Source organism: Macaca fascicularis, chromosome 8, assembly GCF_037993035.2.
Source record: "Macaca fascicularis isolate 582-1 chromosome 8, T2T-MFA8v1.1".
Lineage (NCBI taxonomy): Eukaryota > Metazoa > Chordata > Mammalia > Primates > Cercopithecidae > Macaca > Macaca fascicularis.
In genome coordinates this window covers 103,344,145-103,370,172 of record NC_088382.1, presented here as the reverse complement: position 1 = coordinate 103,370,172, position 26,028 = coordinate 103,344,145, and the positions used below count along the sequence as shown (strand labels likewise).

The window sequence follows — 26,028 nt, the reverse complement described above, 5'->3', positions numbered from 1 at the left end:
GCAGTGACTCACGCCTGTGATCCCAGCACTTTGGGAGGCCAAGGCGGGCAGATTACGAGGTCAGGAGTTCGAAAGCAGCCTGGCCAATATGGTGAAACCCCATCTCTACTAAAAATAGAAAAATTAGCCAGGCGTGGTGGCAGGCACCTGTAATCCCGGCTACTAGGGAGGCTGAGGCAGAAGAATCACTTGAACCTGGGAGGTGGAGGTTGCAGTGAGCCGAGATCGCACCACTGCACTCCAGACTAGGTGACAGAGCAAGACTCCGTCTTGGAGGCAGGGGGAAGATACAAAAAAAAATTGGGGGGAATCTTCAAATTTGTTAAGTGGTAGACACTTCCATATTTTATTAATACAGAATTCTTGTTATATGTTGGGATTACATGGCTTTTTTCACTTCTGTATTAGAGATGAGATGGGGAAAGTATGTCTTGAACAGTTTACTTCAGCATAAATACTTTCGTACCTTTATTTTTTCCTTTTGGAAGGTAAGAGGGTTGGATATTTACAAAATTGCTCATTGAGGACCAGGCTTTGATATTTACTTGCTCTAATGTTAGTTGGCCAATCAGAATTATCTGCATTTAACTAAAACCATCAGCATAAAGCAAGCTTACATAACCTACATTTATTTCATAGCTTAGTGATTACATTACATAGTCAGAATCCTGATTCTGCTATTTACTAGCTAAGTGGCCACAAATAAGTTATTTAAATCCTCTTGGCCTGTTTCTGTAGTTGTAAAATGAGAGTTATAGCAGCACCTACCACCTAAGATTTTGAGGTTTGAATGAGAAAATGCATGTAAAGCTCTGGGTATTGTGCATGATGTAAACACTCAAATGTTACTGAAGTCACTAAATGTTAGTTATTTTTTAGCACACTTCAGTGGGCTTATATCACCAGTCAAAATGATACACAGTATTTTATTTAATGGCTTTATGTAAATTGTATTTTACTAGCTATTAATAAATTAACTCCTGGAACTTTTGCCATGGTTAATTTGAAAAGTTGAAAATAAATGGAAAATCATAAAAATGCATCTGTTTTGGATTATACATAATAACCACTGTAGTGTTCAAATTTAAGATATTAATCATGGCTGGGCGTGGTGGTTCATGCCTGTAATCCCAGCACTTTGGGAGGCCGAGGTGGGCGCATCACTTGAGATCAGGAGTTCAAGACCAGCCTGGCCAACATGGTGAAACCCCATCTCTACTAAAAATACAAAAATTAGCTGGGCATGGTGGTGGGCACCTGTAACCCAAGCTAGTTGGGAGGCTGAGGCAGGAGAATTGCTTAAACCCACAAGGCAGAAGTTGCAGTGAGCTGAGATCACACTACTGCACTCCTACCTGGGCAACAGAGTGAGACTCTATCTCAAAAAAAAAAAAGATACTAATCACATACAAACTAATGTTCTCTTTTAAATATTTCCACATTAAAAGAAGAACTGAGCTTAGATAGATATAGTCCTACCTCTAAATCTTCATCTTCATCAATGTTTTGTATATTCTGGTAGGCAGCAGTGTAGACCTCTAAAGCTTTGCCGTGAAATAACATTTCGATTGTGATAAATTCAGAAAATATAGTCTAAAAAAAAACCAAAGAATTGAATTTAAACAACGATTTAAATTTCTTTATGAATATAGTAACTTTATTCCTCACTATAGTCTTGGTACTTTATAAAATACAGAAGTATCTGTTTTTCTACAGGGCAAATAAAGTACAAAAGATAACTGAAAGAGAAACAGTTGTGAAGACCTTTTGCTGCCAAACCTTCAAATTATACAAAGTATTTCCTTTATCACCATTCACTTCCATCTTATTTTTTATTTTAGTTAGTTCTCTTTATACTTAGTAACTGACATTTATAATAACAGAAGATCTGACTAAAATGTATGCTACTGTATACTTTTAATACCATATGCTTATTATTAGAGCAGTTCAGTTATGAAGCTGGTGTTTTAGCAATTCCAACTGATGTTTAAACAGTAGAACATTTTTTCAACAGGAATTATGTTCCACACTATATGCTACTTGTATTCTCTAAACATAAAGGAGTTACTTGGTAGTAATGACACTCCTGCCACTGATGATAATACCATATATTTGCATAGAGCGTTCCAGTTTACAGATATTGACTTGCCCAGTGTTGCTCACAGATAAGACTCTTTAGACACAGATCTGATTCTAAGGCTATAAGGTTATAGCTCATTTAAGGTTTTTCTGCTATTGCCCACTGAACTGTGCTGTTCTTGCCGGAATCAATAATTTCCTTCACAGATAAACTGTGCAGGTAACCTCTATATAAGCATGATGGAAACTTATGACAAGGAAGATCATGAACAAAAAGTATGAGTGAAGATGTGCATGTTGATCTAAGCAGGGGGTGAGGTAATCAGTGGATAGGGAAAAGATAGAAACCAGGCAAGTTTTTAATAAACATGATCGTATCATCTTGTTAATTATAACAAAATAAGCAATGTAGAGAGAACCGGGCTGAATAAGAACAAGGCAGAAAATACTCAAGCATGGATTATATTAGAAGGCTAGTCAAATATACATTTCCCTTCATCCCTGCTCTCCTAAGATAACCCAGAAAAGAGTGGTCATATACTTTGGAGGACAGCCATATAGATAATTATCAGTGGCCTGTGATTCTTCCCTCCAGCCCCATTCTTTCCTAGATGATTAGAAAAACACTTAAGGGAGCATTAAGAGGCTTTGATTGCTACTCAGTGATATATGTCATTCTAACTGAGAGGACAGGGCCTAGGTTAAAAGAGACTTGTAACTATGATTCACAATCACCCTTATTGTCACTTCATGTAAGTTAGAGAGGGCTCAGGTATACCAGGCTGGCAACTGACTGATAAACGGCCTTATGCTAAAATACAATTTTGGATTTCATATTAAAGTATCTCTAGATACCCAGGAATACTTTAGAGGAGGAATGGCTTCTGACCAGGGCTGGGATCTACTCTTAGTTGTTAGTGTCCTTATGATAGTTGCAAACCAGAAAGGAGTCAGGTTTTCTTGAGTGTGGAAACTCCTAGAGGGAAAACTGAACTAAGAGTTGATGACAAGCCAAAACACCCATTTTTAATGCTCAAGAAATAAACTAGTCAGGCACAATGGCATGTGCCTATAATCCCAGCTACTTGGCAGGCTGAGGCAGGAGGTTCCCTTGGGTCCAGGTGCCCCAGACTAGCTTGGCAACATTTGGAGACTTCTGTCTCAACAAGAACAACAAAGTCAACTAGCTAAATTGGACGTAGTGACTAACAGTAAAGCCGCTATCTTGTTTGATTAACAAAGATCTTTGACGAAAAGGTTTTAAGAACATTTTGGCAAAGAGGAAATGACAGCTCTCCAGAGTATAGGATATAAAGGATGTCAGGAGAACTGTCTACCCATTTGAAAATTAAAGTTATATATCCATGTCGTAACACTGCAAAACACAGCTGCCAGCTCAATATTTAATGTTTAAAATATGTTAAAAATCAAGAAAGTATAAGCAATACTTATATAACCTAGGGGATGAAAACCTTTCTAAGCATGACACCAAGGAAGAAACCAAAAATAAGACAGATAGATCTGGCAATAAAAAGAAAAGAGGTGGCAAAAACACTGTAAGCAGTAAAATGAGAAAAGACATTTGCAACATACTTTCTCTTTCATTTGAAGGGCTAATTGTCTCAATATAAATAATTTTTAGAAATTAGTAAGAAATTCCAACATCCAACAGAAATATAGGTTAAGGAAAAATATAATTTACTAAAGAAATGTATTGCTAAATATATTTAAAAAGCTCAGCAGTAATAATGCAAATGATACTGATTTTTTACCTATCGTCCTATTAAAAATACTGCAACTTATGGTGTCAACATTGTCATATAAAACAAACAAAAAACACATCAGGTGCAGTGGCTCATGCCTGTAATCCCAGCACTTTGGGAGGCCGAGGCAGGTGGATCACCTGAGGTCAGCAGTTCTAGACTACCCTGGCCAACATGGTGAAACCCCATCTACTAAAAATACAAAAATTAGCTGGGCATGGTGGTACACGCCTGTAATCCCAGCTACTCGGGAGGCTGAGGCAGGAGAATCACTTGAATCCAGGAGGCAGAGGTTGCAGTAAGCCAAGATCATGCCACCATACTACAGCCTGTGTGACAGAGCGAGACTCCGTCTCAAAACAACAACAAAAAAACCAAACAAACTCATCATTGTACCTGTGCTTATGCAAGGTTTAGTAGGAATGTAAACTGGTTTAACCTCTGTGGACAGAAGTTTTAAAAATATATATTAACATTAAAAGTGTATGCTCTGAAGGAGGAGCTCCACATCTGGTAATTTATCTCAAGAGAATAACTGGGCTAGCAGTTAAGGCTGCTGTTTAACGATGTGTAATGATGCAGTGACAACTACAATTGCAAAAATAACCTAGACATTCACCAATGAGGACTGGTTAAATGAACTAGTATAACCATACTGCAGAATATCATAAAGATAACAAAAAATAATATGGATCTGTTTCTTGGCATAAATATATCCATAAGTTTTAAGAAGAGATGCTATATATACGGTGGTCCCATTAATGTGTAACTGTCAGGGCTAAAAATAGTACCTTCCTCATAATGATGTTTTGAGGAATTAATGAGTTTATTCATGCAAAATGCTTAGAATGGTACCTGGCACACAGTGTTTAAGAAATGTTTGTTATTGTTATTACCATGTCTCTGTATATATGCATAGGAAAAATCTGGAAGGGTAAAATAAAAAATGGTGAATATTTTTGGGTGGTAAGACTAAATTTTTCTCTATAATTTTATGGATAAGTTTTACGATTTATATTTATAATAAAAATAAAGCTATAAAAAATTAATTATGATGTTTCTTGCTTATGTCAGCTACTTCACTACATACTGAGTTCCTATCCCCGTTTGTTACAGGAGTAACTCCTGGTTAAGTACCTTTTTTGTAATTGTGAAATTCCCTTGACATTCATCATGTACTGATGACTTTTCCTAATACATGGAAACAAATGGGATTGTGATTTTTCTCTCATTTTGTACACTAAGTTCTATAACAGCCCATTTCAGAGAGACACTCTGCAAAGTTCCTATGAAAAGTCTGTCAAAAATGTATTACTTTGCTGTTTAATTCCAATACCAAAATTCAAATGGACTTATCAATTAAACTCACCTCAAACACAGTAATGCACACACAGTTATGAGTAGTGCTCACTACTGCCAATCATTTCTGCTTCCAGAGTGGTTAAAGGAGCCACAAACTCTGCCCCTTACCAGAAGCAGTAGCCTGGTAACAGGTAAGAATAGGAATGTTCTGTCTGTTTCTCCCCAAATTAAGAGTGGTACCAATAATCTGACTTTTCCAAGTATTCTTCTCACAGAAATGTTTATGAGACATGCTAAGATCAACATGGCAATATGTGAATATTGTTATTAGAAATAAGGGGGCCAGCCAGGCATGGTAGCTCACGCCTGTAATCCCAGCACCTGGAGAGGTCAAGGTGGGAGGATTGCTTGAGCCCAGGAGTTCGAGACCAGCCTGGGCAACATAGGGAGACACCAGCTCTTTAAAAAAAAACAAAAACAAAAAAAGGAGCTGTAATGTAACCCTTTTGACTGATCTTTGAGGCAACCTTGTGAGATTTCTACATCCCTCTTTATCATAAAAGATCCCAAATGTGGCCTTACTTGGAAAGGAAGCAATTTGACAGTAATGAGGAATGATGTGCAGAATGGAGATTGAGAACCCTAACAGACTCTGGTATTGATAATCTGGTGCTCATGTTTCTGGGAGTTTGCTAGGGTTATGGGAGGTTGCATTTAAATTGTAGGTTGTTGCAGAAAACAAAATTTATATGTGGAAAATCCAATTTATCTCAATTTATTAAATTTATCTCAATTTAACGAATCTACTAAAAAACTATTAGAACTAATAATCAAGTTTGGCAAGGTTGTAAGACATAAGTCAGTATGCAAAAATCAACTGTCTTTCTATACATTTGTGACAAGCAATCTGAAAATGAAATTAGGAAAACAAACCCATTTACGATAGCAACAGGAAGTATAAAATAGGAAGTTTAACAAAAGATATGCACAATTTATATTCTGAAAACTACAAATAGTGCTTAAAGAAATTAAAGAATATTAAAATAAATGGAAAAACATCCCATGTTCATGGACAGGAAGAATTACTCTTAAGATGTCAATACTCCTCAAATTAATCTACATATTTGATATAATCCTTTTTTTTTTTTTTGAGGCGGAGTTTTACTCTTGTTGCCCAGGCTGGAGTGCAATGGCACGATCTCGGCTCACCACAACCTCCGCCTCCCAGGCTCAAGCAATTCTCCTGCCTCAGCCTCCCCAGTAGCTGGGATTATAGGCATGCGCCACCACGCCCAGCTAATTTTTTGTATTTTTAGTAGAGACGAGGTTTCTCCATGTTGGTCAGGCTGGTCTCGAACTCCTGACCTCAGGTGATCCACCCGCCTCGGCCTCCCAAAGTGCTGGGATTACAGGCGTGAGCCACTGCGCCCGGCCTCGATATAATCCTTATAAGAACCCGAACTGACTTCTTTGTAGAAATTGACAAACTGATTCTAAGATTCATACAGGATTGCAACAGATCCACAATAGCCATATCAATTTTAAAAAATCTGAAGAAAGTACGAAGACTCACATTACCTGATTTAAAAACATACCATAAAGCAATGTTAGGACAGTGTGGTACTGGCATAAGGATAGACACATAGATTAATGAAAAGGAACGGGAGCCCAGAAGTAAAACCACGTCAACTGATTTTCAACAAAGATGCCATGACCATTCAATTGAGGAAAGAATAGTCTCTTCAACAAATGGTGCTGCAACAACTAGACAGTCACATGCAAAATAATGATATTTAACGTTTACAAAATTTAACCATATATAAAAATTAATTCAAATGGATCAAAGACATATAAGAGCTGCAACTATAAAACTGTTAGAGAACATAGGAATAAATATTCATGACCTTGGATTTGGCAGTGGATTCTTAGTTATAACATCAAAGCACAAGTAAGAAGAGAGAGAAATTGGATTTCATCAAAATTAAAAACTTGTGCTTCAAAGACACTATCAAGAAAGTGACAAAGCAACCCACAGAATGGGAAAAAATGCAGATTATCTGATAAGGGACTTCTATCTAGAATATATAAAAATCTCTCACAACTCAGAAATAAGACAATCCAGTTAAAATAAGGGTAAAGGAGCCGGGCATGGTGGCTCACGCCTGTAATCGCAGAGCTTTGGGAGGTGGAGGTGCACAGATCACCTGAGATCAGGAGTTCACGACCAGCCTGGCCAACATGGCAAAACCCCATCTCTACTAAAAATACAAAAATTAGCCAGGCGTGGTGGTGCATGCCTGTAATCCCAGCTACTTGGGAGGCTGAGGCAGCAGAATCACTTGAATCTGGGAGGTGGCGGTTGCAGTGACCTGAGATCGCGCCACTGCCCTCCAGCCTGGGCGACAGAGTGAGAATCCGTCTCAAAAAAAAAAAAAAAAAAGAGAAAAAAAGGGTAAAGGATCTCAATAGCCATTTGTTCAAGGCAGATATACACAGATGGCCAAAAAGCATCATCAGGCAAGGCACAGTGACTCACACCTGTAAATGCCAGCACTTTGGGAGGCTGAAGTGGGAGGATCACTTGAGACCAGGAGTTCAAAACCAGCCTGGGCAACATAGTGAGACCTTGTCTCTATTTTAAAGAAAGAAAAAAAAAGCATCATCATGGAATGCAAGTCAAAACTATAATGAGATGACTATTACAATGAAACTACTACTTCAAACCCACTAGGAGGGCTGATGAATAGCAAGTACTGAGGATGCAGAGAAGTTGTAACCCTCATATACTGCTGGTGGGCAAACACAATGGTGCGTTCACTTTAGAAAATAGTCTGGCACTTCCTCAAATGCTTAAGCATCAAGTTACCAATAATTCAGCAATTCCACTCCTGGGTATATATCCAAAAGAAATGAAAATGTATGTTTACATAAAGACTTGTACGTAAATGTTTATATTAGTGTTCACAATAGCCAAAAGGTGGAAACAACTGAAATGTCCTTGAAATGAGTAAACAAAATGTGGTATATCCATACAATGGAATATCAGTTGGTCAAAAAAAGGAATGAAGTACTGATACATCCTACAACATGGATATGCCTTGAAAGCAGGCTAAGTGAAAGAAGCCAGTCACAGAAGTCAATGTATTTGATGATTCCATTCTATGAAATGTGCAGAATAGCTCGATCCATAGAGATGAAGATTAGTGGTGGTTGCTCAGGGTTGGGAAGCAGATGGGGGCAAAAGCTAAACTGTACAAGGTTGAAGTGATGACAATGTTCTAACATGGAGTGGAGAGACATACATACATACATACTATATCTATCTATCTATCTATCTATCTATCTATCTATCTATCTATCTATAGATATATATATATCTGTGTATACACTCAAAACCAGAGTTGCACAGTGAATTATAGCTCAGTGTTTTTAAAGTGTAGGTTTCTTCCTGTCTTTTTAAAATTTTCTTCTGTGACCAAGAGACTTCCTGAAATCAAGAGACTTCCCTCTTTTGGGGGCATAATAGAGAAAAGCTTAGAAGCTCTTTTCTTCTCTGTGCACCCTCCACCGTACAGCACCTTACTACCATCTCCTGTTGCTTCAGGAAATCCCAGGTAGCAGGAATTGTAGCTGGGAATGCTGCACTTTCTCTGTGGGGTTTGGTACTCTGTAATGCTCAGGGAATTAAAACCAGCATCCAGGCAGAACACAGAAGTGAGCCCAAAGATCAGAGTAGAGACAAATTTCCATGTGTAAATGAAAAATTTGCAGGTCTGAGGAACAGTGATGGAGCAAGGAATCAGTTTCCCATCACTAAAGAAGCCTTTACCCAACAGTGGAATCAGGCATAGCTCACAAGTCTCCATTCCCATTTTTCAGGTTAAGGTTAATTAATTATCTTAATAATTCTCCTTCCTCCCTCAGTTTAAGAGGGGATGTCAGCAATTATAAAACTTTATACCCCGACCATACTCTCCTAGCTTGGTAAAGGAATTTGTCTCGGGACAGCCCCCTGAGATGTTCTTCTGTGGGTAGCAATCTAGTATTACACAGAAGAGTACAGAGCCTGTGACTAAATTGAGAAGCTCAGAGATCCTTTGAAACTATGACAGGAAATTAAAGAAAATAAAAGATGTAAATGAATACTGTTTCATGGATTTCAGAGATAAATAATATAATTAAGTGGCAGATAATGCTTATTTTATTGAAAGAATATAGCTTATGAAGGAAGATTTGTCAATAGTAGCAAAACAAATATTTAAAGCTTGTTACAGGAAAATCTTCAGTGAGCCAAAAAGAGCCTTAGATGAGTTTTAAAGTCTGTAAGATGGTCATAAGAGGTCCTTCAAGTGTTTCCACGATGGTTATCAAAAAGACCTGCTGAATTTCATGATCCCCAAGAAGTTTCAAATCTACAAATGTGTTAGAATAAGGCAATTCTTGTGATTTTGTTGACTAAGATACCATATCATAGTAGATGCAAATTTATGTGGTTGGCTACTATTACCCTGTTTACTTATTTGATAATATGTAGTTACTACAAAGTATTAAGCTATAAAAATTAATGACTGTATTATAACAGAAATCACACATTAAAAAATTGGTTTATAGCTCCTATTTCTGGCTATTGTACTTTGGGTAAAATATTTATGTCTCTGCTTAATTTCTTTTTTTTTTTTTTGAGTCAGAGTCTCACTCTGTCACCCAGGCTGGAATGCAGTGGCATGCTCTTCTTAGCTCACTGCAACCTCCACCTCCTGGGTTCAAGCGATTCTCCTGCCTCAGCCTCCTGGGTAGCTGGGATTACAGGTGCATGCCATCATGCCTAATTTTTTTATTTTTAGTAGAGATGGAGTTTCGCCATGTTGGCCAGGCTGGTCTCAAACTCCTGACCTGAAGTGATCTGCCCGCCTTAGCTTCCCAAAGTGCTGGGATTACAGGTGTGAGCCACTGTGCCTGGCTGCTTAATTTTTTAATACCACCACCTCATCCTCACGGAGTTGCTGTGAAGACTGCAAGAATTTATGTCAAGTGCCTGTTGTAGCGCCTGGTATATAAAAACACAATAAATGTTAGTTCCCCTTGATTAAATAGTATTTGTTATAAAAAACTGAATATCTGGCTACTGTTTGGAAATGTTGGTCTTTTATATACCACTGTTTCCATTTTTAAAAAAAAAACCCACGATATATTTTATTTATAATATTTTTTGCTTTTTCTGTTTTCTTTTTGTTGTTGTTGGGGGGTGGGGTGGGCAGGGTCTGACTCTGTTGCCCAGGCTGGAACGCAGGGAGTGCAGTGGCGCAGTCATGGTTCACTGCTGCTTTAACCTCCCCAGGCTCAGTTGATCCTCCTGCCTCAGCCCCCTAAGAAGCTGGGTCTACAAGCATGTGCCACCACACCTGGCTAGTTTTTTGTAGAGATGCGGTTTTTCCATGTTGCCCAGGCTCGTCCCAAACTCCTGGCCTCCACTGATCCACCCGCCTAGGCTCCCAAAGTGCTAGGATTACAGGCATGAGCCACTGTGCTTGGCCCCTTATTTATCATATTTTCTTTATAAGGGGTATTTATGGGCTAAAAAATTTAGAGTAATTTAAATTTTTCATGAGTTTAAAGTAAAAAATAAGGTTAAAAACACATTTTGAACCCTAACAGTTACTTTATTACCTTTATATCCTTCATTTTCTGCCTTTCAAAGTTGTTAATAGTTTCCTCCAGATGACGACTTGTTCGGCTAGCATCCATTGCAGCTCTCTGTAATTCCGTTTCTGCCTACAAAAGTATTCCCCAACCAAAGATATAAAAAAATCAAATGAGAATTCATTCAGTTGAGCTTACTGGTAAATTCTACCATTGTGCAGTACTGGCTTTTTGGCATAACAGTGTAAATTGTTAATATTATATTTTACCATATATAATAAAATGATCTATGTAAGCACATGCAGAATAAAAAACTTTATTTAGTGACATGATTCACGATCTAGAAAAAAAAAAACCCAAGGACAAAAACTACCCCCAAATCCTTCCCTTTCTGTCTACAAAATCATTTTTTTTTCCCAGACATCCTTGGATAACCTACTGTAAAACCATGTCCCATATTTTCTACTGCTTCCCTATTTCACTGCCTGTGCCATTTATCAAAAATTATTTTTCTTTTGTCTCTCTCTCCCCGTTAGCCATTTCTCCCCTGAAAAGGACTTATGACTTAGTAAAGATTATTTCAATTCTCTCAATTACAGATTATCTCTTATTTTTTTTTTTGAGATAGAGTTTTGCTCTTGTTGCCCAGGCTAGAGTGCAGTGGCGCAATCTCGGCTCACTGCAACCTCCGCCTCCTGGATTCAAGCAATTTCTTCTTACTCAGCCTCCTGAGTAGCTAGGATTATAGGCGCATGCCACCATGCCCAGCTAATTTTGCGTATTTTTAGAAGAGATGGGGTTTCATCACGTTGAACTCCTGACCTCAGGTGATCCACCTGCCTCAGCCTCCCAAAGTGCAGGGATTACAAGTGTAAGCCACCGTGCCCAGCCTATTATCTCTTACTCTTTATGCTTATCTCATAGGACTATTGTATGGATTACATGAAATCATCTTTGGAAATGACTAAGGAGAGTGGCACACAGCAGAGAGACCTACAGCTATGACAAATTCTACCACTGAGAGTTTGATTTTTAAAATGTACAACATTGAGGTATTTTGGGTTAGCAGGTATATAACCAAGACTCTTTCTACCTTGCTTGCTTCTACTTGTTCTCCAAATGCGTTAATATTCCTAACTCTATAATATCCTCATCAGGTGGAATATACACTACAAAATATTTCAGCATGGGATTTCTACTTGTAGATTCTTCTTTACAAGACAACCATGTTACACTGCTTCTATTTAGTTAATGCTTATTAAAAAAAAAAAATACACTAGTAACTAATGAATTAGATGGCAAGTCTAACACATTTGGACATGTACTCATAATATCTGATCTGTACTGTCCAATCAGTATGGTGGCCACTAGCCATATGGGGCTATTTTCATTAAAACTAATTAAAATTAAATAAAAAATTAAAAACTAGCTCCAAAGTTACTCTAGTTGTATTTCAAGAACTCAATAGCCATATACAGCCAGTGGCTATAGTACTGTCAAGTGCAGAATATTTCTAATCTAATTGTGTATCTCTCTTTAAGCATCTCCTCTGCTAGAACAAAAGTTGCCCAAAAATATTTAAGATTTTTTCTTAAACAGTAACACAGAAATTTAAAAAGGCACAGCCCAATTTTCGGATTAAATTCTTCCTAACAAAGTTTTGTTTCTTGTGCTAATATTATATTTGCTCAAAAGTCACATATATCATCATTTAATAATTAATCATAGAAAAAGTTTGCATTTGTTGTCAAAGTTCTGTGATAAGTAATACCGTGACATTTAGCTTTTGCTTTCTTTTTCAAGAAAATGTATAAATTGAAACAAGTAAAAGGGTTTACTATAAGGATCCATTTCTTGACACACCACTCTATTACCCACCTGTGACTGAAATTTTTCATAAAGGAAAAAATACATTTCAAAGAGAGTGTAACAATTCTTTCAATAAATTTATATACCCATAGAATTATAAACACTTACAATTAGGTTATATATTAATTGTAACCATATATCAATTATGGTTACTTTTGTAATTAGGTTCATTCAACTACACATTTTCAAGATACTAAGTACTTAAAATTATATTCATTTATACCTCTCTGTATTTGTATATACATTTACCATATGGCTGCAGAGTTTTTAAAAATCATACAAACTTTCAACTTATTCATAACCAGGAATCAAAAACAATTCTCTATATTTCTGTGTTTGAGATTCTTTAAACTACAACTTCATTACAGGAAATTCAAAGATAAAATAGAGCTCCTCTGAAGACTTACTACTATGAAAAAAAATTTATTATGAGTAAAACAGTTACTTGATACACGTTATCCTTGTGCTAGTGAGAATATTCAAGCAGACTAATTCCTAATACTGTTTATTACACCTGACTGATGCAGCTCTTTACTTCTGACTACTTCCTTTTGACTCATGTCTTTACCCTCCTCATTTATTGATATTTTCATTTTAAAATTTAGAAGGCTAAGTAGAGTTGGCTAAATCAGGAAAGCATGGGGAAACAGAAGCCATAGCTGGGATATGTGTAGCTTCACCTTCTATCACCCTCCAGCAACTACTATTTATTTCTGAAAGTCTCAAATCCCTTTACTTGAGCATAGCAACTCACCCAAAGTAACACATCCATTTTTAGCAAAGAGAATATAGATTTCTAATATTTCTTCTTTTCACTGAAAATTCTTCAAAATTCTGTAATTCAAAATTCCAACTTGAATAGGAAATGCTTTGGATTAAAATACTAAGACACAACTCCATGAATAAAGATACTGGTATATTAAATAGAATTAGTTAACAGTTTAAAATGATTTTTAAAAGGGTAAGCCAGATTGGTATTTGTCACACTGCATTACAGGAAGCTCGTTTAGAAGTCACCTGGAGTCCTACTTTGGGGGTGAGCAGGCAGAGCCCTGGAATTCTTCTTTTCCCTATCCTCTCTATCAGAGTGACTCTATCTTTTCTTACATACCAAACTTAAACATACTTCTACATAGATGAATTTTAAGAGTTTATCCTGGGAAATATTCCATGATACTATGATTGAATATTTGTATATTTATATTGACTACATTTGTATGTGGATTGTCCTTCATGTTTTGGTCTCAGGTTGTCAAAATACACAAGTTGCAGATCTTACCCAGTGAGCACATTGATTCACCTGTGGCAATAACCTCTTAGGTAGTATTTATTTCCCCACCATGTGAACCCACAGACCTGCTTCATCTGTGCTCTAAGATTATCTCCCTTCCCCAGCAGTTTACAGCACAGCATCCAAGTCAGAAAAATGTTTGTCTTAGGAATAGATTCGTTTCTGTGTTTAGTGTAGATACCAGTACTCCTGATTCAATCTTGCCAACTACTCAGGATTCCAGATGTCTTCATATATCACCACCTCCCCCACTCCAGGCCACAAAGAACAAAACAAAACAAAAAATTTTGATCCCTAGCTTAATTCTTAAACACTGGTGAACCCCCCGCCCCACCCCACAGCCTCTGCCTTGATCTCTAGTTATCAGTCATAAATTTTCCAGCATTCTCTGGTTTGTCTGACTTGCTTAAAAAACAGATTCTATCATCTCCATTTGCAGATCTTATGCCACTATGACCATCTAGATGTTTCTGTCCCAGTCTCCAGTAGGCACTCCACTCCCAGCCCTATGGCTGCCCATTTTTGTTTAGTACAAAGTTGGGCTTCTGTACCTTTGGTCCAAAGGAAGAAGGACCAAGCAATTGGTGCAGCCCCAAATCGCTGCTCAAGGGACTCCCCTCAGGAATGGAGGTGTTCTGGAACCTCAAATGCTCTCAAAGAGCCACTCCTCATGTGGTTTCTGGCTGAGCTGGGCAGTAACAACCTTAAGGAAGTAGGAAGGAGACACATAGAAGAAGGAATGGAAAAAAGAGGCAGTAGGGATGTTAGTGCTTTCTTTTTCTTTTTTTCTTTTTTTTTTTTTGAGACAGAGTCTCGCTTTGTTTTCCAGGCTGCAGTGCAGTGGTGTGATCTCAGCTCACTACAACCTCCATCTCCCAGTTCAAGTGATTCTCTTGCCTCAGCCTCCCAAGTAGCTGGGACTACAGGCATGTGCTACCATGCCTGGCTAATTTTTGTATTTTTAGTAGAGACGGGGTTTCACTATGTTGGCCAGGATGGTCTCGGAACTCCTGACCTCATGATCTGCCCGCCTTGGCCTCCCAAAGTGCTGGGATTACAAGCGTAAGCCAATGCGCTCGGCCAGATGTTAGTGCTTTCTACACAGTCCTACCTATCTTAGTTGCTGGCAGTTAGGCACTATTTTGTATGCTTTTGTTTAGTAATGAATAAGGCACATTGTAGTTTAAGAAATAGTCATGTTTAACAGAAGAAACTTATTACAGTAGACAGTCGTATCTAGGTTTGTGTCCAACTTGGATCTTAATTTTACTCTTAAGTCTCCCTCCTGAGGTTAACTGGCTGGCTGGAAGTCATGATTTCACATAGTTGTTTTATTTCTTTTTTTTTTTTTTTTTTTTTTGAGATGAGTCTGGCTCTGTCGCCCAGGCTGGAGTGCAGTGGCGCAATCTCGGCTCACTGCAAGCTCTGCCTCCTGGGTTCACGCCATTCTCCTGCCTCAGCCTCCCGAGTAGTTATGACTACAGGTGCCCGCCACCTAGCCCGGCTAATTTTTTGTATTTTTAGCAGAGATGGCGTTTCACTGTGTTAGCCAGGATGGTCTCGATCTCCTGACCTTGTGATCTGCCTGCCTCGGCCTCCCAAAGTGCTGGGATTACAGGGGTGAGCCACCACGCCTGGCCCACATAATTGTTTTATTTCTAAAAGATGAAGGAAATTAAATGGGAAAATTTTCTTTCCTTTTCTCAAAACAGGGCATAGAGGACACTGATATATTAGGATTAATGATAGATCTTTAAGTTAATTGTAGAATTAATATTTAGTCATCACCATGTGAAAATAAAATTCAGAAATCTGAATTTACTCTTTATACAAACATCTGAATTTTTTGTTTGTTCGTTTGCAAAGTCTACTGTGTAAAACAATATAAGGGGATTTGAATTAGGTGGTGTAACCTCTTTAAAATTAGCCAATTTCTATACTGAGAATTCCTAAATGCATTTCTTTTCAATCTTTATATTCAAATTCTCTACTCATTTAAAAGTAAAAATGCACAATTTCTATATACATTTACTTTTGTACTCCATACCTTAAACATTTTTTTAAAGACCCAAATTCAAAGGATACAATAACATGTCGATCAGATGGGTTTCGCTGACGTGTTCTTTCTAACTGAGTTAATTGCTTTGCTTCTCGATTCCTTGCTGTGAATGTTGCCTTGAGGTCATCCTGCAAATTGACATTTTTTTGTTAGTAAAAATGTCTGACTTAAGAAAATTCACACACTCTGTTTTAAGAATGGAAGAATACTTCTTGTGTGATCCTGGTACCATTACCACAGGAATTACAAGTATTACATAATTAGTGTCTATGTATATGAGAATGTGTTTAATATTCTCTCAAAATAATGACACAATTTCAGTGCAAAACTATTAACCATAATAGATATACGTATATAAATGTGTAATTTTGATGATGGTAGTGGTTACATGGGTATAAACATTTGTCAAAACTCAATGATCACTTAAAATGGAAGAATTTTATTGCATATAAATCAGGGGCTCCCAACTCCCAGTTGTATTAGGAACTGGGCCAGCACAGCAGGTAAGCGGTGGGCGAGCTAGTATTAAGGCCTGAGCTCTGCCTCTTGTTAGATCAGAGGCAGCATTAGATGCTCATAGGAGTGCAAACCCTATTGTGAACTAAAGAAAAATTGTCTTCCACAAAACCGGTCCCTGGTGCCAAAAAGGTTGGGGACTGCTGATGTAAATTACACTTCAATAAAGTTAGTTTTAAAAATAGAACTCTCTCACACATTTTAAAAGTCTAAATGCTATCACCTGCTTTAAACAAAAACTTATATTCATATAGTAAAGCAATTTCTGTCCATATATTTTTCATGATTATAATTATTTTAAAGTTTCCATAATAATGTCTGTTGTCTATGTTGCTACAGTATGCTTAATAAGCTCACTAAAAATATTTCATTATTCTTAAAGAGCTAAGGGATCTTTCAGAGTAAAAAGAATGACTATATACTAGTTTGTATTTCTTTTCTTTTTTTTTTTTTTTTTTTGAGACAGTCTCGCACTGTCGCCAGGCAGTGCTAAGATAGTGCAGTGGCACTATCTTAGCTCACTGCAACCTCTGCCTCCCGGGTTCAAGCGATTTTCTTGCCTCAGCCTCCTTAGTAGCCAGGATTACAGGTGCACGTCACCATGCCCAGCTAATTTTTTGGTATTTTTAGTAGAGACAGGGTTCCACTATGTTGGCCAGGATGGTCTCAAACTCCTGACCTCATGATCCGCCCTCCTTGGCCTCCCCAAGTGCTGAGATTACAGGTGTGAGTCACCACTCCTGGCCACTACTTTGTATTTCTTATTAAAAAAACAATTGGAAACCTCATACTCTTTGCCAGAGTAACTCATAGTAAGTGAGAAAATGGATTTACTTACCCGTTTCATTTTCACAATGGTCCCATAAGCTTTCAAGGGTTCAACCACTTTGGCTTCAAGTCTTTCAACCTATTGAAAATTATTAAAATTTTAAATTAGAATGTTTAACCTTTTAGCCTATAAATAAAAGGCTAATCACTAGAAATTAATAAGACTCAGAATCTAAACTCAAACACATTAAAAACTGTTAAGCTGCACAGTAATAGTAAAAGTAGAAAAGCATCTGAAAAGCAAAATGACAAGAAAATGTCTCAGGTTTCCCAGGAGCTCATCCTGGCCACATCATCATCTTAGGATTACTTTGTTACCTTAAAGTAGTAGTTTAAGTGTGTTAAGACAGCTCAAATTTTAATACAGCTAACATTTTCAGTGTGTTCAGCACAGTACTGGATACTTTAGGTATATTATCTCTGAACTATAATAGCTCAACTTTTCAGAAAAGAAAATCAAAGCTGAAAGACAGAGCATCTTGGAAACATTTAAAGCAATATAACCTTCAAAAGCAAAAAAGCTTAGAGATCACTGTATTTGCTGCATTTTTTTTTTCTGAGAAGCCATTTGTGAATTATCAAAGCCTACAGAACAAGATAAATGGTCTGAGTTGCTGAGCTGTCAAACTGTATGTCTCATCTCTGTTTCATTTAGAATTAAATAGTGTTTCTTAAATGTTATAGTTATGTTTTTAAATCACATTTTGAGTAATTACTTCTTTTACAAGTAGCACTAGTGGAAGGCACTGAAGAGACAGATTTTTTTTTAAGGTAAGTATTTAAATACAGCATAAGAAAAATAACTCTTGGACATTAAAATTTTTTCTCTCAAGATAGGTGACATGTATTCAATTGCTTAAAATGAACATGTAATATTTTAATCGCAGGAAAAGGGCTTTTTAATGATACATATTTATATAATTGACAAATACACTTAATTTCATATTGATTTTTCTTTAGTTTCTGTAAACAAAATGTATATGACTGTTTCATTTTAAAATGTTAGGAAAATAAAAATCAACTTCCATTAAGTATTCAAATATTAGAAATCCTAAAATCATGGATATTCAGGACAGTTTGGTTTACACCATTTCTTATAATCCATACTGATTATTCAGCTTAAGGATTATCTAAGTCTTATTTCTGTTCTCCTTTTTGTTGCCTACCTTTTTGTCATTGTTCATTAGGACCTCCACCATTTGGTAAGCAAGGGAAATAAAAGGAGAACAAATGCAAATCAATTCACCTTGCTATTTGATAAATAGCATAAAGGTTTTCTACAAAGGGGCACTGAAATTATTGGCTAAAATAAGATTTTAGGATTACCTGTGAATATAAATTATCTTTGAAACATTAAGTTCCCAGTTAGATGTAACTGAGAGTTACTTGTTTATAACAGAAGAAGTTTCATGACAAGAACTCAACATTTTTCTAAAAGTACCTCCAAACATTACTCTTCAAATTTGTATGGATAGCAATGATGAGTTCAATTTTTTTTTATACTCATTCTATTTTTTGAAAATTGAAATTTCCATTTTAGGTTCTGATGAGAAAAGTACAAAAAAGCAACGCATTTCTAAATGGGCAACTTCTGATAAGTTCACCTATGTTGTGAAACTGAAAATAAATACAAGTAAAAGAGCTCATTAAGTATTTAAAGGAAAAAAATGGGCTTTTAGAAAGAAAACAATCACAAGGATACCTCTCCTGCTACCCAGAGCAAAAAGTCCACACGGTGTCTCAGTATTGGTTTGCTTTCATGATACAATTCATAGCATTTTGTTGTTGTTGTTAGTAAACCATTGGTCAATTTTCCAGTTGGATGCAGCAATGATCTCTTGCCCATTTATTAATAATTTATCCATCCACATTACCATTCCCAACATTTCTATCTCTAGTCATTCTTTAATAATGTACTTACGTGCCACACAAGACATTAAGTTATGCTTATTTTCTTCCCCCTGCGTACTATTCCCACTACCCCCAGTAAACAGCCACCCCTTGGCCAAAAGTTGGCAAATAAAGTGGGGAAATTCAAGACTTCAAGATTCCCTAAAATTTAGCTTGAAAACGGTAAAATAAAACACAGAAAGCTTCTTTTTTTTTTTTTTGAGACAGAGTCTTGCTCTGCCGCCCAGGCTGGAGTGCAGTGGCCTGATCTCGGCTCACTGCGAGCTCTGCCTCCCGGGTTCACGCCATTCTCCTGCTTCAGCCTCCCAAGTAGCTGGGACTACAGGAGCCCCGCAACCTCGCCCGGCTAATTTTATTGTAGTTTTAGTAGAGACAGGGTTTCATCGTGTTAGCCAGGATGGTCTCGATCTTCTGACCTCGTGATCTGCCCGCCTCGGCCTCCCAAAGTGCTGGGATTACAGGCGTGAGCCACCGCGCCCGGCCGAAAGCTTCTCTTTAATAGATTCACACAGTGTTATAGACATGAAAATGTAGGTTTTATAAAGTTTGTATCCACCTCTGCAGTTAGGTAGATTACAAGTGAAAGTTCCCACGGTTCCTTCATCCACTACTTCATGGCTCATTCATAACAATGACACTGTGATCTCACGCCATACCTCTGCTTGTCGATAATCCTGAAGTTTGGCAAACTCATCAGCAAAGTTCATCAGGCCCAGCTTTAAATGTGGGGTCTCTGTAGCAGCATACGCGTTGATTTCATTCACCAGGAGGTCGGCTTTGTCTCTCAGCCTGGCAGTTTTCCGCACATAGGCAGCGAAGATTTGGCACAGTTCTCCAAAATGCTTCTCCACATTTGAGACAGCTGTTTGCAGTTGTTTTGTTTGAGCGTTCCTAGAGAAAAAGGTGACACAAAAGGCAAAACACTCTGGTTAGAGATGAGAAGGCTTCACGTTAATGTAACATGCAAACATTCCCCGGGCATTCTGCAGCTTTGAAGGCACAAACCCACCAACGATCCACCGTCTCCCGGCGCGGACTGCTCTCCATGGGGTCCTGACCTCACTATCCGGACAGTGTAGGCACAGGAAGAGGCACAGGAAGAGGCCCAGGCCGGGTGGGCCTGGCCTTAACTGGGGAGGTGGCTGCTCCGCGCAGCGCGGCCTGGGAGCCCGGCTGCCTCCAAGGCTTCTGCACTGCCCGCGGCAGTGTGGGGACCCGAGACCCGGAGGCGTGGGTGGGTGGCAGCCGGCCGGGCCCCGGGCTCCCCTTCGCCGCCGGCGCTCGCTGCAGCCCAGGGAATTAGGCCCCAGGCCACAGCGGGGACCGTGCAGCCTGCCGCCCAGGGTCGGAATTCGGCGCAGAGGCCCCACGGACAGAGGCTCCACTTCCCTCACCCCAGCCCTCCAGTGTGGGCGGCCCTGGGCAGCTGGGCTCGGGCTGTTACCGGTTTTCCAGGGTGCGCCTCATCATGCTGCCTCGCGCACGGCAGGGGACCTTGCGGGGGCCCAAGGACGGGGACTCCAAGGCGCCTGGGCGCGCGCTGGGGCGCAAGCAGCCGCCGGGAGCCGGAGAGCCCGCCCCTCGCGCCGCCGCGCCAGCCCGGGCGTTTCTATGGAAACGGGGTGCGCGCCCCCGCGGTCAATGCCCGAGGCAGCCTGAGCGCTGCTGGGGCTCGGAAAGCGCAAAGCAGCGAGGGACCGAGAGGGGTGATGGCGCGCCCACCCCTGGGACCGAGAGGGGTGATGGCGCGCCCACCCCTGCAGAGCCGCCTGCGCGGTCGTCCCGCGCGTCCCTGCCGGCGAAGCCTGTGGGAAGCACCGCGGGGCTGCGGCTCCTCCATCCTCTCTAACAGCCGCGCTTACCAGACACCCAGCCTCCTCCGAGCAGGGGAGAAAAGACGCCGGTCCGCCGGGAACTAGGAGGGAGACGTGAAACCAGAGGCCCGGGGGCCCCATCTCCGCCTGTGCGACTTGTAGTCTCGTACCAGACGCGTCCACTTCGCTGTTTAATCTGAAAACGTGGGCTCTTGAGAGCTGCCCTTGGAAGGAGCGGTGCTTACTGCCTCACCTTTAACTTTTCATTTATTCAGCAAATACGTATCAAGTTCCGACTTCGCGGAAGAGATTGTGTTAGACACTGGGAATAACAGAAACATAATTAAGAAGCAGGGGTCCCGGACCTGAAGGGCCTGAGCGTCGGATGAGGAGGCAACGCTTACACCGAACCTGTGCTGAGATAAATAACGAACAGTTCTGGCTCTCAGGGTTGGCCTGGGGCAACAAAAATTCAAAAATACTAAAACCCCAAACAAACAGGACGCTCTCCTTTGTCCTTTGAACGCCTCTGTCCTTTTGACCCTCTCGGCCTTCTCGTGTGCTGCTTTTCCCAGTAAACACTGCAAGGACTCCATTCAGACTTTATTTATTTATATATATTTTTGAGATGGAGTCTCGCTCTTTTGACCAGACTGGAGTGTAGTGGCACAATCTTGGCTCACTGGAACCTCCACCTCCTGGGTTCAAGCGATTCTGCTGCCTCAGCCTCCCGAATAGCTGGGATTACAGGCGTGCACCACTATGCTGGCCTAATTTTTTGTATTTTTGGTAGATACGGGGTTGCGCCATGTTAGCCAGGCAGGTCTTGAACTCTTGGCTTCAAGTGATCTGCCCCCCTTCAGCCTCCCAAAGTGCTGGGATTACAGGCGTGAGCCTCAATTCAGACTTTATCTGCTTCGAGAAACCTCTCTGGGATCCTCCCACACTTCGCTTTTTCAGGCAACCTTAGGGCCTGGTCCTAACGCTTTGGGACGGGGCCCTAATACTGTCTGGAGGAGCGAAGTGCAAAGTGTTGGAATGCTAAAACAGTACACTTTGTTGATTTTGTACTGTCTCCTATACTCTAGACTTTGAGCCCTTTGAGACAGAGGAAATGTGATTTTGGTCTCGTATTCCTCACTGCCGTGTGCTGCTGATTAAAAGTTTTTATTTTGGACAAATAGATGTCCGCCGTCCTTTGTTTTCAACTTCCCGTATTCGCTTGTGTTACAATGTGTACCTCTCTTTGCTCCTTGCCTTCACTCAGCATGTTATTGGTTGGATGCCTGGTGTGTTCCAGGTATTATGCTCGGCTTTGAGGTTGGCACAGTAACCTAAGATCAGAATAGTCTATGCTTTTAGAGAGCTCACAGTCATGTGGCAGGGATAGAAGCTAATCAAACAAAGATGTGTAAAATTGCCACTGAGGTATGTGCTACTGTATCCACTTCTGCGGTGTAACAAATCACCACAAAACTTAGTGACTTTTTACGATTGTTTGGCTAGCTTGGGATTCTGAGTGGGCTGGGTGGTTCTTTTACCTTGGTTCTGCTCAGCAGGGCTCTTACTCACCTTTCTGGTCAGCTGGCGGGTGGATGATCTAGGGGGACTGACTCCTGTGTCATGGCATTGGCAGGTCGTCAGCAGGGGCCACATGTTTCTCATTGTCTAGCATGTCAGTCAAGCTTCTTTCCATGTTTTCAGAGTTCCAAAACAGTGGAGCAGGACAAGTCAACTGCCCAAGTGCCTTTCAAGTCTCCGCCTGTGTTATGTTTGCTGATACCCTATTGGCAGATGCAAGCCACGTGGCCTAGACTGGCGGGATCAGAGTAAGAGGGAAGTGGAAATGCTATGGATGGTGTGGTTGCTAGAGGAATTGGTGGCTACTTTTCCAGGCTACTATTAGGGGAAACTACATGGCAGCAATTGATCGTATACTTAATATAGAGCTTTAGTTTGAACTTGTCAGGGAAGGACTTCATTGAGAAAGTGACATTTGAGCTGAGATCCAAATAGGAAGGAGTCAACTAGGTGAAGAGGGAATGAAAAACAGTCCCAAGAGAAGGACAGTATGGGCAGTTTGTCCGCTTGCCTCTCCCAGCCCTATTCCCATCCCTACCCAGAATTTCATATCTCAGAAAATGGTACTATTGTCCAGCTGATTGTTAAGTCAAAAACCTAGGAGTTACCCTTTCTTTTCTCCAGCCACATGGGCAATTCCTATCTGTTCCATCTCCAAAATATATCCTGAATCATTCCTTCTTCATTTTTTTCTACATCCCCATAATCCAAGCTACGACCAACAGTCATCCTTACTGCAATCCTCCCTTACTAGTCTCCCCATGTCCACTGTTAAACATTGCAGTGTGAAATCAAACGTGTAAATCAGATGATGTCAACCCTCCACAGCCTCTCAGTGTGCTTCAAATAAAAATTTAAATCCTATTCTGGCTGTTAAGGCTTTATCTCATTTCTGTTTACACATCTACCTTCTCTTGCTGCCCCACTGTCCCATAGACACATGTCATATATATGTATATATATATCTACACACACACACATATATATGTGTGTATATATACACATACATATATATACACATATATATACACACATATATATAAGCTTCTCTCTCTGTGTCTATCTGTAGATAAACTTATCTCAGAGTTAGTTCTGTGTTTGTAATTCTCTCTGCCTGGAATGCTCCTTCTTCAAGTCTTCACATGGATGGCCCCTTTGTATAAAATGGTGCTTAAAAAGCACCTATGAGTGGAGCTTTCTCTGATGATCAAATGATTCTATCACCCTGTTTTGTTTCCTTTGAAGCACATGTCACGTCCTGAACTTAACCTATTTATTTACATGCTATTTCTGTCTTCTCCCATCCATGTACTAACCAGGTTGGACCCCACTTAGCTTCCAAGATCAGGCATGTTCAGGTATGGCCGTAGATCTATTTCTGTCTTCTGTGACTAGAATATATTCTCCATGAAACTAGCCATGTTGTTACCTGTTCACTTTATATTCCCAGTACCACCCCAGTGCTTGACTCATAGTAGAAATTCAATAATTAGTTGAGTTTATCAAAGAATAAATACATAAATGAGTGAAAACCCCATGACAGGGAACACAGTATGTGTGAGGACATGGAAGAAAGCTGATCAGGGTGGAGTGGAGGAGGTGGCATCATGTTCTGTCTGAGATTTAGTTGGAGGGGTAGTTGGGGACCAGGTCGTATAGGGTGTTTTGGCCATGCTAAGGAATTTAGAGATTGGTTCTTGTATTAGTCAAGGTTCTTTAGAGAAACAGAACCAATAGTCTGTGTGTGTAAATATAATATGATATAATATAATAATATATAATATATTGTATAATTTTATTGTACAATAAAATTACATTGTGTAATATAATATACAATTATATAATATATATAATTACTCCATAATTACTTGAGTAATTATGGAGGCTGAGAAGTCCCCAAATAATTATGGAGGCTGAGAAGTCCCCAAATCTGCAGTTCACAAGCTGGAGACCCAGGGGAGCCAATATGTCATTTCAGTTCAAGTCCAAAGGCTGGAGAACCAGAAGAGCTGATGGTTTATTTCCCATCTGAAAGCAAGCAGGGTGGAGACCCAAGGAGAACAGGTGACTGAGTCCTACAGGGAAGGCTAGAAAAGATGACAAGTAGCAGTCTGTCATCAAGCAGTCTGGTGGGAGCTGTTTCCTCCTACTGAGACTTTTTCCTATTCAGGCCTTCGATTGACTGGATGAGGCCTGCCAACATTAGGGAGGGCACTCTCCTTTATGCAAATGTTAGTGTCATCCATAAACACCCTCACAGACACATGCAGAATTATGTTTGGTGGAATGCCTGGGCACCTGTGGCTCAATCATAATCACACATAAAATTAACCATCACAGTCATTGTCTGTGTATCAATGTGAAGCTATTGATGTGTTAAAGCAAGTTATTTATTGTGTAGCTTGTTTTTTTTTTTTGAGATGGAGTTTCGCTCTTGTTGCCCAGGTTGGAGTGCAATGATGCAATCTCAGCTCACTGCAACGTCCTTCTCCTGGGTTCAAGCAATTCTCCTGCCTCAGCCCCCTGAGTAGCTGGGATTACAGGCATGTGCCACCATGCCCGGCTAATTTTGTATTTTTAGTGGAGATGGGTTTCTCCATGTTGGTCAGGCTGGTGAGAAGCTCCTGACCTCAGGTGGGAGGTCTATTGTGTAACTCTTAAAGGTGTTAGCAAATGCTTGGTAAATGGTGTCATAATTGTTGAACAGACGCATATTGAATTATCCCTCTTCAATCTGCACTCAATATATGGAAATGAAAGTGCTCAAGGAAACTTCCTCCTGAGATATGGGCTGTTGATCTTACTCTTCTGTCAGCAGATACCTAAAAAACATGCATTAACACAATTGTTCTCAAGTCTTTTTACTACTTGGAGGCATGCTCTTTCTTACAGGCTACACTTTTTCCAGGGACACATTATCTCATCAAATAGGAGCTGGGGGCCTGGGAGGACAAGTGCCTTGGCCAGGGTTGTGAGATTAGATAGCAGAAGAGCTGGAACTGAATCTTTGTCTTCTTTCTTCAGTGTTTTTTCCAGAGTACCAGGATCTCTTTCTCTCTTAAAAGTGATTTATTTTTATTTTATTTTTTTTGCAAATCAAAGCCACAATGCAATACCACCTTACTCCTGCAAGAATGGCCATAATCAAAAAAATCAAAAAATAATAGATGTTGGCGTGGATGTGGTGAAGAGAGAACACTTTTACACTGCTGATGGGAATGTAAACTAGTACAACCACTGTGGAAAACAGTGTGGAGGTTCCTTAAAGAACTAGAGGTAGATCTACCACTTGATCCAGCAATCCCACTCCTGGTTATCTACCCAGAGGAAAAGAAGTCATTATACAAAAAAGATACTTGAACATACATGTTTATA

At 39.7% G+C, this 26,028-nt stretch overlaps 1 protein-coding gene across 10 annotated transcripts in view; it reads right to left on the bottom strand.

Annotated features, from left to right (window-relative positions):
* The window catches only part of CIBAR1 (CBY1 interacting BAR domain containing 1), a 30,360-nt gene extending 9,545 nt beyond the window's left edge, over nt 1-20,815 (bottom strand). The window contains exons 1-8 of one of the 10 annotated variants that reach the window (XR_012416517.1): nt 20,268-20,815; nt 19,915-20,149; nt 18,514-18,537; nt 17,358-17,426; nt 15,992-16,131; nt 14,496-14,647; nt 10,812-10,916; nt 1,480-1,593 (exon numbers count right to left, since the gene is read on the bottom strand). Coding sequence is in view for 2 of the 10 variants with exons in the window: in XM_005563695.4 (XP_005563752.1) it covers nt 1,480-1,593; nt 10,812-10,916; nt 12,663-12,668; nt 16,030-16,131; nt 17,358-17,426; nt 19,915-20,149; nt 20,703-20,728 (657 nt within the window). In the remaining 8 variants the exon portion in view is untranslated. Of the gene's footprint in view, nt 1-1,479; nt 1,594-10,811; nt 10,917-12,555; nt 12,669-14,495; nt 14,648-15,991; nt 16,132-17,357; nt 17,427-18,513; nt 18,538-19,914; nt 20,150-20,267 lie in introns of those variants that run through there. The other 9 variants (XR_012416516.1, XR_012416520.1, XR_012416518.1 and 6 more) reach the window with 9 other exon arrangements.
* Between the last annotated feature and the right edge of the window lie 5,213 nt (nt 20,816-26,028).